At 46.9% G+C, this 15,690-nt stretch overlaps 6 protein-coding genes across 6 annotated transcripts; 1 reads left to right on the top strand and 5 right to left on the bottom strand.

Moving 5' to 3' along the window:
- Window positions 1–109: 109 nt before the first annotated feature.
- C8R40DRAFT_1177060 (uncharacterized protein) lies at window positions 110–1,184 on the top strand (the record flags this gene model as incomplete). The annotated part of the gene is made up of 6 exons (XM_046232619.1): window positions 110–312; window positions 427–565; window positions 629–673; window positions 738–758; window positions 810–1,032; window positions 1,093–1,184. 6 exons carry the CDS (start codon window positions 110–112, stop codon window positions 1,182–1,184), a joined length of 723 nt encoding a protein of 240 aa, XP_046080188.1.
- Window positions 1,185–2,988: 1,804 nt separating this feature from the next.
- On the bottom strand, window positions 2,989–4,440 carry C8R40DRAFT_1177061 (uncharacterized protein; the record flags this gene model as incomplete). Its single annotated transcript, XM_046232620.1, has 10 exons — window positions 2,989–3,104; window positions 3,159–3,264; window positions 3,318–3,396; window positions 3,451–3,568; window positions 3,635–3,674; window positions 3,731–3,810; window positions 3,862–3,919; window positions 3,983–4,065; window positions 4,118–4,370; window positions 4,426–4,440. 10 exons carry the CDS (start codon window positions 4,438–4,440, stop codon window positions 2,989–2,991), a joined length of 948 nt encoding a protein of 315 aa, XP_046080189.1.
- Window positions 4,441–5,112: 672 nt separating this feature from the next.
- Window positions 5,113–9,662, bottom strand: C8R40DRAFT_1177062 (uncharacterized protein; the record flags this gene model as incomplete). The annotated part of the gene is made up of 9 exons (XM_046232621.1): window positions 5,113–7,052; window positions 7,100–7,237; window positions 7,287–7,457; window positions 7,518–7,828; window positions 7,880–8,001; window positions 8,056–8,207; window positions 8,254–8,415; window positions 8,465–8,569; window positions 8,618–9,662. 9 exons carry the CDS (start codon window positions 9,660–9,662, stop codon window positions 5,113–5,115), a joined length of 4,146 nt encoding a protein of 1,381 aa, XP_046080190.1.
- A 118-nt stretch (window positions 9,663–9,780) lies between these two features.
- C8R40DRAFT_1155713 (thioredoxin-like protein) lies at window positions 9,781–11,131 on the bottom strand. Its single transcript, XM_046229604.1, has 7 exons — window positions 10,938–11,131; window positions 10,678–10,828; window positions 10,537–10,617; window positions 10,311–10,477; window positions 10,101–10,252; window positions 10,025–10,040; window positions 9,781–9,975 (listed from the first exon to the last, which is right to left on the bottom strand). Exons 1-7 carry the CDS (start codon window positions 10,992–10,994, stop codon window positions 9,931–9,933), a joined length of 669 nt encoding a protein of 222 aa, XP_046080191.1. The 5' UTR covers window positions 10,995–11,131; the 3' UTR covers window positions 9,781–9,930.
- Window positions 11,132–11,858: 727 nt separating this feature from the next.
- Window positions 11,859–13,377, bottom strand: C8R40DRAFT_755834 (uncharacterized protein). The gene is made up of 4 exons (XM_046236126.1): window positions 12,871–13,377; window positions 12,702–12,814; window positions 12,307–12,646; window positions 11,859–12,248 (listed from the first exon to the last, which is right to left on the bottom strand). The coding sequence occupies exons 1-4, from the start codon at window positions 13,037–13,039 to the stop codon at window positions 11,935–11,937; spliced, it is 936 nt and encodes a 311-aa protein (XP_046080192.1). The 5' UTR covers window positions 13,040–13,377; the 3' UTR covers window positions 11,859–11,934.
- C8R40DRAFT_1217853 (chaperonin 10-like protein) lies at window positions 13,378–15,294 on the bottom strand (the record flags this gene model as incomplete). Its single annotated transcript, XM_046233242.1, has 11 exons — window positions 13,378–13,806; window positions 13,868–13,951; window positions 14,007–14,150; window positions 14,203–14,399; window positions 14,457–14,602; window positions 14,653–14,756; window positions 14,811–14,918; window positions 14,974–14,996; window positions 15,058–15,102; window positions 15,159–15,225; window positions 15,271–15,294. 11 exons carry the CDS (start codon window positions 15,292–15,294, stop codon window positions 13,717–13,719), a joined length of 1,032 nt encoding a protein of 343 aa, XP_046080193.1. The 3' UTR covers window positions 13,378–13,716.
- Window positions 15,295–15,690: the final 396 nt, after the last annotated feature.

Here is a 15,690-nt window from a genome sequence, read left to right on the forward strand (position 1 = left end):
AGAAGTTGAAGACTCGTTCGTTCCCCTCCAAGAGCTGGTCTCTACTTGCTCCTTGTCTGTTTGCTTTATATCTCCCGATAACGCTAGTCGTCTCTGACTGATGCTTAGCATGCGCGTCTCGCTCAACATTCTATTACTGCTTGCTATCTCCTTGCTATTGCTTTCCACAACGAGCTCGGCGTTACCAATCTCAGGCGACCGTACCATCGAGTCATGTCCCAAGGGTCCTCAGAGGCAGCCTTCCATGAAAGACAGAGTAAAGCAAGCTGTCTCTAGCTGCTTTGGCGGAGGAAAAATATTTCTAGGTTACGGGTATGTCGCATCGAAGCTCCGGGTGATCCACAGACGCATAGCTAACGCATCGTCACGACTGCATATTTACTTTGATGTCCAGTTTTGTTGATGATGCAAGTCGCTTTCCACTAGAGTTTCGGACATGATGCTAGCTCCACCGTGGTTTTTTTTTCAACAGGTGAAAGCGAAGACTTTGAAAGCAACGACAATAAATGCCGGAGAGGGTGCAGTACTTACACCGTTTGTGGACCAATGGTATGATTCTAATGCGGTCAGTAAATTTCTGATGGGCTCTACCGCTTGGCATGTGTATCAATCAGTCTAATTTTTCCAGTGTGCTGTATATGCGAATAAGAAAAAGTTTGAGAATGCGCACAAGGTTCGAATTGGAATTCCAGTCATGCTCAGTAGCATTGCCGTACTCATGATTACTGATTATTCAGCTCTTTGTTGCCGATATCAATGTTAGTCTTTCATTCATCTTGCAGTAACGCCTTCGAATTGTCATCTCGTAGGTGATTACAGGATCAGTGTCTCAGATTTTGCAGAAAGCAAATCAAGAGCTGCACCAAACTGGTGATCCTTTTACAAAAGAAACCACCATCTTGTTTCACCGAATGGCGGGTTCACCGATAGGGCCTATGCAGATGCTCATCCCCCCTCATTATCTCGAACCTCCTGATAGCAATGGCCGAGGTGACCTTGGGATCAGTATAAAGTGTGTATCGGCAACTGAATGTATGTGTTTTGTATTTGTCGGTCATTGTTTGCATGAGACTCATTTTCTCGTCGCTCAAGATAAAGGCACAGAAAAATTACTGACTCAAACAGTTGAATGGGACAAGTGGAACATCCTGTATTGGCCTGAAGAAATCAAAACTACAGTGTAATACCTATTCACTCCTTAACGCAGCAAACTTGATTGTGGTTGATGTCGGTCACGGTGTAGAGGCCTACAATGATTTCGTTATCACTTCTCGGTTGATCGAGACGCCTCTGGGATGTATAGCGCGGGAGAAGGCATTGTTGGCTCAGGATTGGCGCGCAGCTACATACATATTAACGTCGAAAGCGAACACTGTGCAGATGGTTCAATTCAAAATAACTAAAGGCCTCCCTCTGCCAAAACCAACCCACCTTGTAATGAATGAGATGATGTAGTTGCAGTAAGTTGAGCCCTACTGCTCCTCGAATGAACCTCGGCTACTAGCCACCCTTCAGTGAGTTCTATTTCCGACGTGGCTGAAGGAGAGAAGTAATACTAAAACATATAATGGGTGTGTATTGACGTAGGTCAATTCTGGTGGTCATATCGGGAGATGGAACACCTACCTGCTCATCCGGCTAAGCGACCACCCCCGACGTTTATACGTTGTTGTTGATTTTCGGACATTTTTGACGAAGATTGTAAAGGGTTGTCGGGGGTTGAGACTTGGGAGAGGTTAGGAGGGGTAGGGTTACTATATTAGCGCAAAATTCCGGTACTTAGGCTATTCACGAACGAAATTATATCTCCTATTAAATCCAACAGGAATAAACAGGATCTACAGAGGCTCTCGCAGAACTATGTTCCATATCGGGATTATCGAACTCACGTATATTTGTCAAGATCTCAGGTTCTCCAGTTTATCGGACTCGGAGGTTCCTCCCAAAATCAACCTCTAGAGGCAGCTGATACGATCTCTGAGTCTGCTGTAAATGCACAGGCATTGGCCTTTCCATGGAGCATCTTACTGGGTCAGGACTGGTCAGGACCTAAAACCAACAGCCTGCATATCATAACATCCGGAATGTTGGCCCCAGGGGATCCACAAATGTTCATTGTTCTTTGTGAAATCCTATGTCGAAAATGATCTGAATTCCTACAAGGACCTTTAGTGGATACGGAATGAAAAATCTTACGCAAACTCGTTTTCCTCGAGCTCTTTGGCCTTCTTTGTACATATAAGCTCATCCGACCTCGAAAGATCCAAGCCACATTGGGCGCAAAGGATATGGGCACTCCACACCTCATATATTCCCTTGTCGCCACTCCTCGTCCCGTTAATATCCATCGAAAGCTGAAAACGTCGGCATGTGCCTCCCGGATTCTTGACGAAATTGAAAGTAATTGGGATACCTTTTGGGGTACGGTTGTCCCATCTAGCCTTAACAAATCTGTCGTATCACGGCTCATTGCCATCATCACTCTCTTTCATATCTGGCGAGAAAGAAGGCCAAGTTATGATCTGTTGCACTACTGGTGCCGCGTCCTCGATTATACAGTGAATATATTCGACATATACCAGCAATTGCTGCGTCGTCATTGTGTGGTTTCTACGACACGTATCCAATCGTACCGTTTCTCATCTAGACAAAGGCCGTATTGCCTTCGAGATCATCAATGTGATGGGTACATGGCGATGGGTGCAGCTCCTCTGCGACTCATTTGCTTACGGGGGCTATAACTTCAATAGCATTATAGTTTCGCTTGGAATTCCTTCGTGCTTTATGAGCTTGTCTCTGACGACTGTAGTCCTCCCACGGTCCCGAGCTCACTTGACAATAGACGAGCTATATCTTCGGTGGTGAACTTTATTTCTAGCTCCTCTCTGTGGGCCGTATCGCTTTGTCCAGAAATGTATAGAAGAACAGCTTAGTGGGGATCCCTTTGATGACATCGCGACATATACATATCTACTCTATCCTCTGTATCTACTGACAACTTCCTTTGTAACTAACTGTTGTGTCCGCAGCGACCGGTCCAGCAAAATCTGCAAAACTAGATCGATCATTTTCGTCTGTCAAGATGGATTCTATCTGCGCTGCCCCTAAAAATGCATCAATGCCCGCATTACTGAAAAAGAAATACAGAGAGCACTCACATTTGTAGTGTCCATTTGTTGAGTCATCGTAATTGAACCAGATATAACCCGAAGCGAGGTATTGAAGCTTGCCGGTTGCTTGGAGAGTACATGACTTGACAGAAGTCTTTTAGAGCGCATGAGGTGAAATGAAGTCGAAGATATAAATGAACTACACACAATGGCGTTGCAGGTCTTACCCTGAGGAGAGTTCATAGTAAGTTGGATCGTACTCAAATCGCTGTACGATGCCTGGAAGCTACATTCATAGCTCAGTCTTGGTCATTTCGAAAGAAATTATAGATAGACCCACCTTTGAGTTTGTGAGTTGGTAACTTCCGTAGACATCGTGACAGAGGCAGAGATACCTGGCCCTTCCGGTAAACTGAGATCGACCCCCAGTGTGCTAGAAACACCAATCGATGATGTCGCTGGGATTAGAAAGATATATAAATAATCAAACAAACGGGATGAGGGACGAGACTGCCTCAACTTACTGCTAATTGTAAATGAGGAGGATGTGTTGAAGCCTTGTGACTGTGTACCAGTAATGAAGCTTCGTAGACTCATGCCATACAGTCATGAAAACTTACCACAGAAATAGAAACTGAACCGTCAGTCCCGGTAAGCTCCCCACCGAGAGTGGTGTTGTGGGTTTGGCATGTCGGTTGTCCTATTAAAGAATTTTCAGTATCAAAAACCCATGCATGCAGACTCGACACACCGCTAAAGGTTATATCGACCGGTCCATTGGTGCAAACGAAAGCCGGACTGGCAGGATACTAGTAGCAGTATATAGTGTGAAAAGCACAAAGCGAAGAAGATTCATTCGAGTTTACACATACATCTGCAGGATTGGTCACTATATTGCGGGAACCTTTTCCCCAGTTCGTGTCAGCATAATCCTCGATTTTACTCCAGCCTGGCACTAGAGTGGTGTTCATTAATCGATCAAACACCTTGTGGTGATTGAAGCTTACACGTCTGGGCGTCGGCCACTGTAAGGTTCGTACATGTGGACGAGGATGTACGCTTGACTGGGTGCCGGTTTTCCATGTAAGCTGGGTACCTTCCTAGAAAGGTCCAATCCCTCTTAAAAGCGATGAACTCATTAGTGCGTTCGTCAAGCGCAATATTCACGGCGTCTCGAGGAAGAATGAGCCTAGGTGGGCGCTGCGTAAAGGGTGCAGCTAGGGTAGCACGGAAAAGTAGGATAAAAGAGATCACGATTTGCTAGTGGTATTAAAGAGTAAGGAATTTTTTCAAAAAGGCTTGCATAACGACGCACCAAGGTCAATTTCATATTTCGTAGTGAGTATGATGTTCGTGCTAGCGAATTTGTTTGAAGAATTAGACCAGCTGGTTCTTGCTGGATCAGTCTGTTTTCTCGCCTTATATACGTATGTCCCTCCACTCTGTGCATATCAGACTACATTGCCACCTTCTGGCACAAATCATTGAGAGGCCATGTGTTCTGTATTGGCGAGGTCCCAACGACGGCAAATACGGAAAACACATCCCATATCGATTGGCAGATTTATGCAGATTTCAATACTTGTCAATTGCGTGTCTCCTTGGCGCGTTACAAGTATCTCATCGGTGTTCATCAATTGTGAGCCACTGGATGTAATAATTGGCCAAGGCTGAAATGGTCCGGAAAGCGTACTAGGAAAGTCAGCTAAGGAAAAGCTGGCTGTGGCAGGAAAAGGTTTGAGATTATTGTTGTCATGATCTCTTTAGGCTAAGCCAACCTCGATACCTATGGTGTCATGGTTTGCGTGTCGCAGTCATCTTTTCCGTTGACATGATGATATGACATCTCAAACTTAAGTGTCATCCGTCGTACCAAGGTTGTACAATGTTACTCCCTCACTTCCGTGATGCACGCTGAAAGCAAGCAGAATCTGGGATCACAATTCCTATGAGACCTATGTATCGTACTTTCTTTCAATCGAAAAGATGAGGGAGTGGTAATTTAGATTCCACTTCTTCCTGCGGCCGTAGTAACACCACCCTCGAGTTCCGGTAGATTTTGGCCACCTTGACCGCCCTGTGGAGGAGGCAAAAACCCGGCACGAACAAGCCATGCAAGATACCGGCCGAAAAGCTTCTCGTCGATTGTGTTCGGGGGATCGTACTCGCTAATCCTACCACGCTCGACAACAGCTACAGTGTTCCTGTCGTCCAGCATCGGTGCCTTTGTGGATGTAGGAAGATCATCGAGAACAAAATGCAGAAGAGGAAAGAGAGCATTATCTTCTTCTTCCACCTCTCCGTTTGTATTTCGAGATTTGTTCATGACATGTGCTTCGAGTTGCAAACGCCACTGCACATACTCTGTCTTCTCCACTGCCCAGCCATATATTTTGAGAGCAGTAAAGAGATCATTGAAGGTGGGCAGCGGACGTGCAGTAACGTGCATCACACTTATGTTGCCTCCAGGACCGCCTTTCTCTGACGAAGCATCGTCTGATGGGATGGGGCTTGCTGTCACCGCACTCACACAGCACATTGCTACTCGGTCCACCGGTACCATATTCACCCCATTGGACATATCAGGAACGCTTCCCAGTTGCACGCATCCTTTGACCATCCGCCACACAAAGTCGTCCGTATTCGTGACGCCACCTTTACTTTCCCCGACGACATATCCCGGTCTGATGATATATCCACTCAAACCCCTCTTTCCTGCCTCGAATAGCAGCTTTTCGGCAACCCATTTGCTCTGGCCGTATCCCGTTTTAAGTCCACGCCGAGCAGTCTCAAGATCATCCGTTTCCAGAACGCCACAACCGAGATTTTGAGAGACGACAGACGAGCCTATACGCACGTACGAAGGCGTGTCAAGCACTGAGGTACTACTCACGAACACCATAGACTTGGGCTTTCCCTGGGTTCCTGCTAGTTCGAGTGCAGTGAGCGTTCCCATCACGTTCGGCGCCTTCAACCTCTCATATGGGTATACCCAATGCACCAAAGCACCATTATGCATTATTACGTCGACTTCATGCTCTAGACTCTCCCACTGGGAATATGTTACACCAAAATGTGGTAGGGCAAGATCACCGGGAAGAACGGTAAGACGATTACTAGATATCCATGAATCGGACCATACACCGCGAGATGCGCAGGAGTCGCGTAGGCGAGCTATAGCGGAGGAGGGGGAAGACGCACGGACGAGACAGGTGACATGGGATGCAAAAGAAGAGGAGGATGACGATTGAGTCTCGAGAAGCTGCTGCAAAATGAATGCACCTAAGAAGCCTGTAGCGCCTGTTAGGAATACATGTAGACTCCGAGCAGAGGATGTACTGTAGGAGGGATACGAATACGCAAGGTGAGAAGAGATAAGTTCATCAAGATCTTGCGCGTAGTGATTATCTTCTTCTCCTTCTTCGTCCCCATCCGTATCAAGTATACCGTTTCCTTCCTTTGCATTGGGTCCTGCTTTGGTGTCTATGGGAAGTCCCAGGTCCTCACCCCGGAGGACGTCCACTATCGAAGCTAAGCCACGCACGGACGCTATTTCACCTGCGTGTTTACTGTAAACGACCCCCAAACTAATGCGATCCTTCAGAACTGGAAAGGCTCTACGCATCTCAAAAACGAGACGTGTAGCGAGAATGGAATGTCCACCGAGATCGAAGAATGATTCATTCAAGGGAATGGAAGGAAGTGCTTCTCCTGTGAAGTCTGGAGTAAATCCTGGAAGAAGAGAAGCAAAGAGGTTGAGAATGGTTTTCTGAGTAGGGGTAATATCCGCATGAAGGTTGTCGGGGCCGTTGGCGACAGCCAAGGCAGAGGCGGATACAGCAGAAAGAGAAGCAACAGCGGCGGCAGTATCAGGGAAAGGCAGCGCTGGCTTGTCAATCTTTCCATTGGGATTGAGAGGCATGCGTGCAAGGGGTATGATTACTGTGGACCATTTAGCGATGCATCAAGTGAATAAAAGCAGAGCTCACAAGTAGGAATACTGTATCCCGGTAATTTCTTCTTCAAATGTGTCCTGATATCTTTGATGAGTGGCGCATATCGCCGTATTCCACCTTCGACGCTGCCTGCATCATCTATGTTTGTAGCCTTCTCCTCATTCCCATCACCTAGAAAGACATGTGATGCGCACTAGGGAAGTTGAATCTACTGTCTTACCTTTCCATGAGTTGAGGGGCACAAAATAGCTAACAAGGATCTTCTCTTCATCCTTGTCTCTCCTAACGAGAGTGACATTCTCGCGCACACCGGGGTGGGCGGCGAGATGCGTATCAACTTCGCCCAGTTCAATACGGAAGCCCCGAATTTTGATCTGATTGTCTGCTCGTCCTATAAGGTCCAAAGTTAGGTCAACTTAGGGTTTGTCGAGGATATGACATGGAAACACACCGATACATTCCACCCCACCTTCTGTGTCATACCGACCTAGATCACCTGATCGATACATCCTGTCACGCACGCCATGCCAATAGTGCTTCGCTGGATTAGACGAAGAAGAAAGTGTGTCGGCATATCCTGCATCTTCTTCGACTGAGGTACTCCGGGAGTGGAACCAGTTCTGCACAAATTTCTCCTCATTAGGATCTGGTTCTCCGTCTACTTGGGATTTGGGAGGAACTAGATATCCCTCCGCGAGACCTCCACTTCTAACATAGATCTCTCCGGGTTCTCCAACAGCGCAGGGGATAGATTTGTCATTTCTATAATAGCTGTTGAAAAAGGGGCCCACATGCGTTCGAAAGGTATCTCACCGATTAACAACTAGCAGTTGTACATCCTTCATCCCTTTGCCAGCAGGTATGACCTCTTTTTGCGTGCTTAGGAAGGCGGGATCCTTGGAAAGTGGCGGAATCGCATGGTAGGAAACAGCACGCTGAATGGAATACCTTCATCGATGTGATACGGAGAGCGATGGATAAAAATATACCTGTGTCTCAGTCGTCCCATACATATTGACAATTACTACGTTTCTTGCCAAGGCCTGCAGTCTCGCCACGTCCCTTTTTGTAAGAAGATCACCAACGAAAAACGCAGTGCGGAGGGAGGGAATAGAAGGTGCATCACCAGTAGTACTTTCCCCTACATTTTTTAAGCTTATACATTCGACTAAAAGAGTTATATTTACCTTCATTTGCACCGGTAGTAGTAACCAACTGCCCCATAGCTGGGGTCAAGTGCGTCACGGTGACACTTTGCTCATCCATCCAGGCAGCGAGAGCACCCGGGGTTCCGATAGCACTTGACGGAGGTACATGGAGAGATGCGCCAAGGAAGAGAGGAGTGAATACTGAGTGAACAAGGTAAGATAATTCTGGAACATAGTACAAAGTACCTACTATCTCTTTGAATTGGATCGTGTGCGATTCCGCTCAGCATTGTGAATCTGCTCTCGGGGCCAAGACTAAAGCGGGTAGCCATCCAAGGAAAGAAGTGCGTTAGGCCTGTAAACCAATATTAGTGATAAACTCGACACGAGAATAATCACATACTGTAATGTCTTCCCCTAACACCCTTCGGAACACCTGTACTCCCGCTAGTGAAAGAGAGCGTTGCAATCGAGTCCGGACCGAGAACTACACCAGGATCTGCTGCGTTCACATTCAAGATTGATCCGTCTGCGTGCACAGTGCCATCTTCACCCAGGCTAACACCCTCGATGCAGACTTTCACACCGCCCAAATCCTTCTCCCAATATCCTCGCACAGCTTCATCGACAGGATTGAGGTCCTGGGCACCCTGGAGTATAATGACTGCCCTTGGGCGTGCGACGGAGAGGTAGACGATCTGCCTTTCAGGTGGATATGCAGGATCGATGACACTAAATGTTGCACCAGCACCGAGTGTCCCAAGCACCGCCAGAACAAGGTCAGCAGATCGATGAGCATATATCATCACTACATCTCCGCGTTGAACTCCATGTTCCAGCAAGTGATTTGACAAAGAATTTGCTGCGTTGAGTAACGAACCATACGCGTAAGTTCTGGTTTGAGTGATGATAGCTGCTTTTTCCGGGTTTTTGGCCGCATTGGATGAGAACACAGAGGTAATCGGACCTGGCCATTCACACCAATTCAATGGAGCACGAGGGTTGGGAAGTATTCCTTCTTCCTTTTCAGTACGCAGAGAGACACGGCCGATAGGAGTTGTGCGATTTTGGATGATAAGAGCGAGGTGCAAATGCAAAAGCTGGATTCGTATTGGAGTGAAAAGGATAGTGTTGTAAACTGTGCGAATGGAGTTCCCGGACACGGAGACGTTTAGGTCTCCGGTACTTAACGATTCGGTCTCTACCACTTGTATCGAATCTAGATAGTCTTCGGGAGAAAGATCAATACGAAGGACAGATGAAGGGGTCCCAAGAACAACATGCGTATCCCCAGTATACCGGTGTACAACTGCCACCAGCGCGCGCAATATGTCTTGTGCACTTGCACCTTCAATCTGGTATCGTTCTTCCGCTTCAACGATCTGGCTCGAGATTCGCGGATAGTCCGTCGGAAGGACTGCCAGTTTTGTGGATTCGTCTGAGCTCATACTGGTCCTTTAGTGATAGGAAGAGAAATAGAGGATCTCAATCAGTAAGTTCTTCATCACCAATGACTCGAAGTTCGAAATTCAAAAAAAAATTGTTACCGGCAGGCACTTCATCCATGCTTTCCAACTTTTTTTGACACCAACTTGAACTTCAAGCTCATGACATATTGTAACATTATTTCTACATACTGAGGCTTATCAGTACACTTGCCATGGCCAAGCTCGCGAAGACAAAATCCCTATCCTTGGAAATGTCTGGCATCTATCTTCACAATTTTGGACCATATGAATATTCTCCTCCCTTCAGTAATGCCTATAGGAGCGATGTAAATAACAAATAGCTAACTCGAGCGAAAACTGACCCTTCTATATGCGGGCCTACCGGGACCAGCATATATTCATGAGTTTAGCCATATCCCAATTTATGTAGCCACTTACCTGGCTTGCAGTCTCTTAACATACGCAACCGTGGCCGGATGTGCAATTCTCTCTTGCTCTAGGATTTCCAGACACATACTCATTGAAAAGTCCGCAGCGGTTGGCCCCGAACCGCCCGCTAGCCAATCCTTTTTGGCCAAATGTGATTCGACCTAGAAAGTAGATGTCACTTCTAACCTATGCGCAAGATTGATAGTGATAAAAATCGACCATATCAACACTCTTTTTCAACTCTGGCTCGACAATTTGCCGCGCCAACTCATTGAAGATGAAGTTGAAGAACCATCGTATTAACCACGGCGAACGAGCAGGTATGAGACTGAAAATTAGCTTTTGGACGAGGATAGGCATGAGGGATCCCTCAGCATAATGAAGGACTAGATACACCAAGAGTCAGTACAGCAAAGCAAAAAAAAAGATCGTCTTCATGACTCACAATACAGGTCGTCAATAGCGCCTTGGCTATCCTCCGCAAGAGTTGCGAGTTTTCCTTGACCATATTTCCTAATGATATATTCTGTTCACACCACAGAAAACAAGTACATGAGAATCCCTAGTACCAAAGGACCACATTTACCTATGATAGCACCACTTTCCGCAATGTTTATCTCCCCGTCTGTAATCACAGGCGATTTGCCCATCGGGTTCACCGCGAGGAGTTCCGGCGGAGCCCGCATGCTTGGGAGACGATAGTACTTCTTGATTTCATATGGCACCTCGAGCTCTTCCTGCTGACGTGAAAGTCAAAGCAAACGAGTCGGAAGGAGAACAAACGAATAACAGCGGATAAAACGATGAGCATTCGACTTGATCCTCCGATGTATGTCAGGTACGCACAAGGAGCCATAGAATACGTTGAGAACGCGAATTATTGAGATGGTGGACGGTCAGCATGGCCCGAAAAGAGATAGGCGAACAGAATGTGGTGAACGACAAGATGGTGGCCGGCGTCGAACTTATGGACGCCTTTCAGGGCCCGACAGGGGCTTGTGAAATGACGTAAGACCCCGTGATTGCGAGCGAAGCGAAGCAATACTGGCTAGAGGCTGAGCCGGGAAGTAAACAAATACAAATTGTTGTCGCGCAAACTCCCACGGAGTCGGAATACCCGCGGATGTGTACGGATGAGCGGATGCTGGGGCGGGGAGCTGTTCCTTTTTAAGTAGTGCTCTGTAGCCCCGTAACAAAAACAATCATTTAATTAATCATGATCAAACATAGTACAGAGGTGCGCCAGCACTGACCAAGACTATTGGATCTAGCACTTCGAAGCGAGCACCCCATGTGAGCCGTATTTGGATCGGAGGGGCCGAAGGCCCCCTCCGAGCCGGACGAAGGAGGCTCACATGCGAATGCATGTTACTATACTCTACCGGACTTGGCGGCAGTTTTATCTTCTTTCGCGGCTCGACTTACTTAGCTGCTGTCGGAACATCGAGACCGGCTGTTCTGTCCTGGGACCACACCTGCGGGTGGAGCCGTGTGTCTATCTTTCACAGCGATGAGAGAATTCAACGTGGCATTTTCGCTGAGTACTTGTCATATGCCATACCGGAATATTGTAGATTCAAATTTGTAGTAGTAGAAGAAAAACCTAGAAAAATAAACGCTAGGGCGGGAATTGTGATGACGGGACTCGGAAGGGCTAGTGGTGAGGTAAAGAATGAGGTAGTAGGTATATAGAGTCAGAGTCTATAACAGTATATCAATTGAACATAACCGTGCGCTGACGGAAATTGGTACGTGACATGAAAAAGAGTGACGAAGGATAGGTAAAGGTTTACAACGAATATAGGGCAAAAAAACGGCTGATGAATCTGATTGAAAAAGTAATTTAATCTGAGAACGGCAAGTGTTCAATACCGAAAGCAGCAGCAGCAGCAGCGACGATTTTGCCGCCAAGCGTGCCCTTTTGGGTTGGGGTATTATCGAAATGGTGGATGTAATGAGGAGACGAATCGGACGAATTAACTTCCTGAGGAACGCAGTGCCGGCCGTCACGGGAAACTGCGTATCCAGGCATGCATTTTTCAACAGCGCAACGTCCGGACTGGCAAGAAACGTCTGAGACCCCAGGGATGATAGTGCAGTCGACACCAAGACCTGGCTTTCCATCAGAAGCTACGACGTCCATGGGGCAGCCGCCACCTAGAATTAAGTAAATGAGTAGATGTTCGGGGAAAGGTGTTTCAAGAAATTTATTCACAGCTCTCGAGATCGTTCTTTATATCGATACACTCCCATTGCCTCACTCCCCCTCCAGCGATACCACACGCGGCCCATCCAGGCCTACAAGTGCGTTGGGTTTGCTGACCCCAGTGAAGATGATCCCGTTTTTCAGGAAGGGAACGGCCAGAGGGGCAGGAGGACGCGCACTTGCCGTTGCAAACTGATTTCGGGTGCGCACACGCACAAGTGGATTGACCGTTCTTCTTGACCACGCTGTAGCCGTCACCGCAAGTGAAACCACATTTATTACTTGCGGTGCAAGCAGGAGTTGAGTGTTCAGGAAATGTACATGTCTGTTTATTGCTGGTATTCTTGATCTTACATAGAAAAAAATTCACGTTTGAGCCAAAGTCATAATAAAGTCCAACCTACCAGTTTAGTGACAACAACTTCGATGACGGTTTTCCCGATCATATCGACGCCATTTTTGCAAACACTGTTACCGGCAACAAAGGTAGACACCTCACTTTCGCAGATACAAGCCTCTAAGAGCACATCGTGTATGAGCTCAAACTCATGCGCAAATTCAACGAAAACCTACCCAAAACACCCGCCGTAACTTTTCGACCACCAAAGTAGGAGTCAAGGCGAAGATCTTCGGAGATACAGGCGCAAACTTCTGTCGTGCTGCCACGCCTAAGGAGGCTTTCGATGGCCTCCGCAGAAGTTCCACAGATTGCGGAAAGAAGGACGAAAGCTGCGAAGCGCATGATAATCGTCTGTACTGCAAAAGAGAGGACGGATAAAGGAAGGAGGAGGGGAGCGTGGGGGAAGAGGATGAATTCCGGCAAGGAACGGGCTAGTTATAGTTGAAGGAAGATAAGGGTATGATCGATGTACAAATGCGGCTCCGTGTAGAATTTGTCCTTCCATTGATGGATCATGTAACGGGAGGGGTACATTTATTGCAAAGACAGAGCTGATCAGAATTTTTCGCTTCGCATTCCTGACAGTCAAAGTACAGTTGTATCTTCATGCTCCAGTTCGATGAAGGCAGCGTAACGAAATTCGCTAAGCTGCTGTTGCTTCTCTCTTCAACTGAAAGAGGTTTGTTCCCTAGTCATCTTCTCTTCGTCGTTCCTCGAGTTAGGTACCTCCTATACATGACGGCGGCCTATGCAAAAAAAGGTTATTTACCTCCTGTGTGCTTTGATCTGTAGATTTTGTTGAACAACAGAATCTAGAATCGCTGGGCAATGTAGGCCTCCCCCTGCCTTCCTCATGCACCCTCTGGCCCAGGGGTTATATCCACGCTAGTGCTGCGCTGCGTCCTATCTGCCAGTTATGAATAGGGGCAAGGGATACCGCTTCGGAAAACCGCATAGGCGTCTATTGGCACCCAAAGGTAATTATACAGAGTTCTGTTAAGGAATGCTAAGAGATACATTTATGGCTTAACAACCACCTTCAAAGCTGTTCGACTGGTCAACTTCTCCAACGCCTGTTGGTATTGCTTGATAGTGAAGGTATCGGTGACCTAAAGGAGTTTGCATTGGTCATTAGATGCGGGAGAAAAGAGTAAGATCGATATCACTGACCATGCCGCTTACTTTTACCTTTCCGGAGTCAAGATATGCAATAGCCCGAGGGAAACAGTTCATTTGAGCGAAGGAGCCTATGATCTGGCAAAATTATGAGCATCGCGGCTTGCTTGAAGAATTCTGATCTGATACGAACCTTGATTTCATTGGCGAATATGAATGATGGACTCCAATGCACAAGAGAATCGTTTGCATAGACACCATATACCATTAGTGTTCCTCCCCTTCGAACGTACTGTATGGACAAATTCGCAATTCTTTCAGAACCTGTAGCTTCAACCTATGCGGCACAAAATCAACAGCCTATTCCAAAAGACAGATGAGATACTCACAACAGCATCGAATCCATACGGATATTTATCTTTGATACCAGCCCATTGAGAATCCTGATCCTCACTATCTCGGTCAATCTCGATATAATCGTCGGCCACTTCGAGTTGACGTGCGATATTTGTCTTAATGCCTTTGTTCGCAGCAATTACTATCCTGGAAGCGCCATTGAGTTTAAGCAGCTGCGCCAGGATGAGCCCTGTTCGTCAAATCATTGTGGAGATTATGCCACGTCGGTGAAGTAGGGACGACAAACCAGTGGGTCCTGCACCCAAAATGAGCACCTCCGCCCCGACAGGTAACGCAAGTTTGTCTGCACCATGGACTGCACAAGCAGCAGGTTCAATCAGTGTTGCGTCTGCATCTGTAAGGTTGTGAATTTTGAACACCTTGTTTTCTCGACTGCTCTTTGTGTTGACATCGAAAATGAAGATCAGAGAATACATACTCACGCGACGGCGTATTCGGCAAATCCTCCGCTCATAGTACAACCGAGGCCTTCATAATTTTCGCAGAGAAGAGGTTGGCCTCTACGGCAGTAGAAACACAGTCCACACTGTATCATCCAAGTAAGCAAGTATAAGGCAAGATCGACTTCATCGATTCTGACCGTAAGGCTAGGATCAACCACACATCGATCCCCTACTTTGAGTGTGCCGGAATTCACTTTCTTTCCTAGCTCTACAACGGTCCCGACGATTTCATGACCAGGAATAAGCTGGAATGATATCTCAGCTTTTGCCCAGCCCGGGCTAGAAGTAATAGATACCGACAGGAAATTTTGCAATAAATTCTCCTGTGAACCAACGATTCAGCCGTCTATAGTACATATTAGTTTAGAGTCAATTGGATATCACCTTCGCTAATATGCTGATCTGTTCCACAGATTCCGCAAGCAGATACTTCGAAAAAGAGGAATGAGATTGAAGACGAAGTCGTCCATGACTGAGCTAAGTACCTTTGATCAGAATCTCATTGTCGTCGATAAGAGGAATCTCTGTTTGAAGGATTTCAAAGTTGCGGATCTGAACATGTGTCAGACAAGTTGCATGACCAACGTCGGAACGTACCCCATGATAGTAAACAGCCTCCATTACTTAGTAGAATGACCACACCGAGGAAACGGGTCTGAACAAGAGACTACGAGAGGCGAAGGGATGGGAAAAAAACAAAGCAAGTCAGAACGGCATCTTGGCGGCATCGGTTATCATCCTCCTGTCCATCGAGGTTTAAAAGAGGTAGAGGCTGGTAGAGGAGACTCGGTGGAGTAAGGTACACTAAGGCTGGGTCAGCTAAGGTGGTAGTGATAAGGTAATAGTAAGGGTTACAGTTGGATCAAGCACCCGAATTATCATAGCTTTAGGGCTGGCGTTCACGCGACGAGTCATTCACTTGGTGGACACAAAACATTAATATTACGAGAAACACCTGTACATGCGGCTATGTCTCCGGCATTGTAATCTGGACCTCAATACATGATTTAATGGCTC

Source organism: Lentinula edodes (genome assembly GCF_021015755.1).
Source record: "Lentinula edodes strain Le(Bin) 0899 ss11 chromosome Unknown C8R40scaffold_59, whole genome shotgun sequence".
In the NCBI taxonomy this organism is placed as follows: Eukaryota; Fungi; Basidiomycota; class Agaricomycetes; order Agaricales; family Omphalotaceae; genus Lentinula; species Lentinula edodes.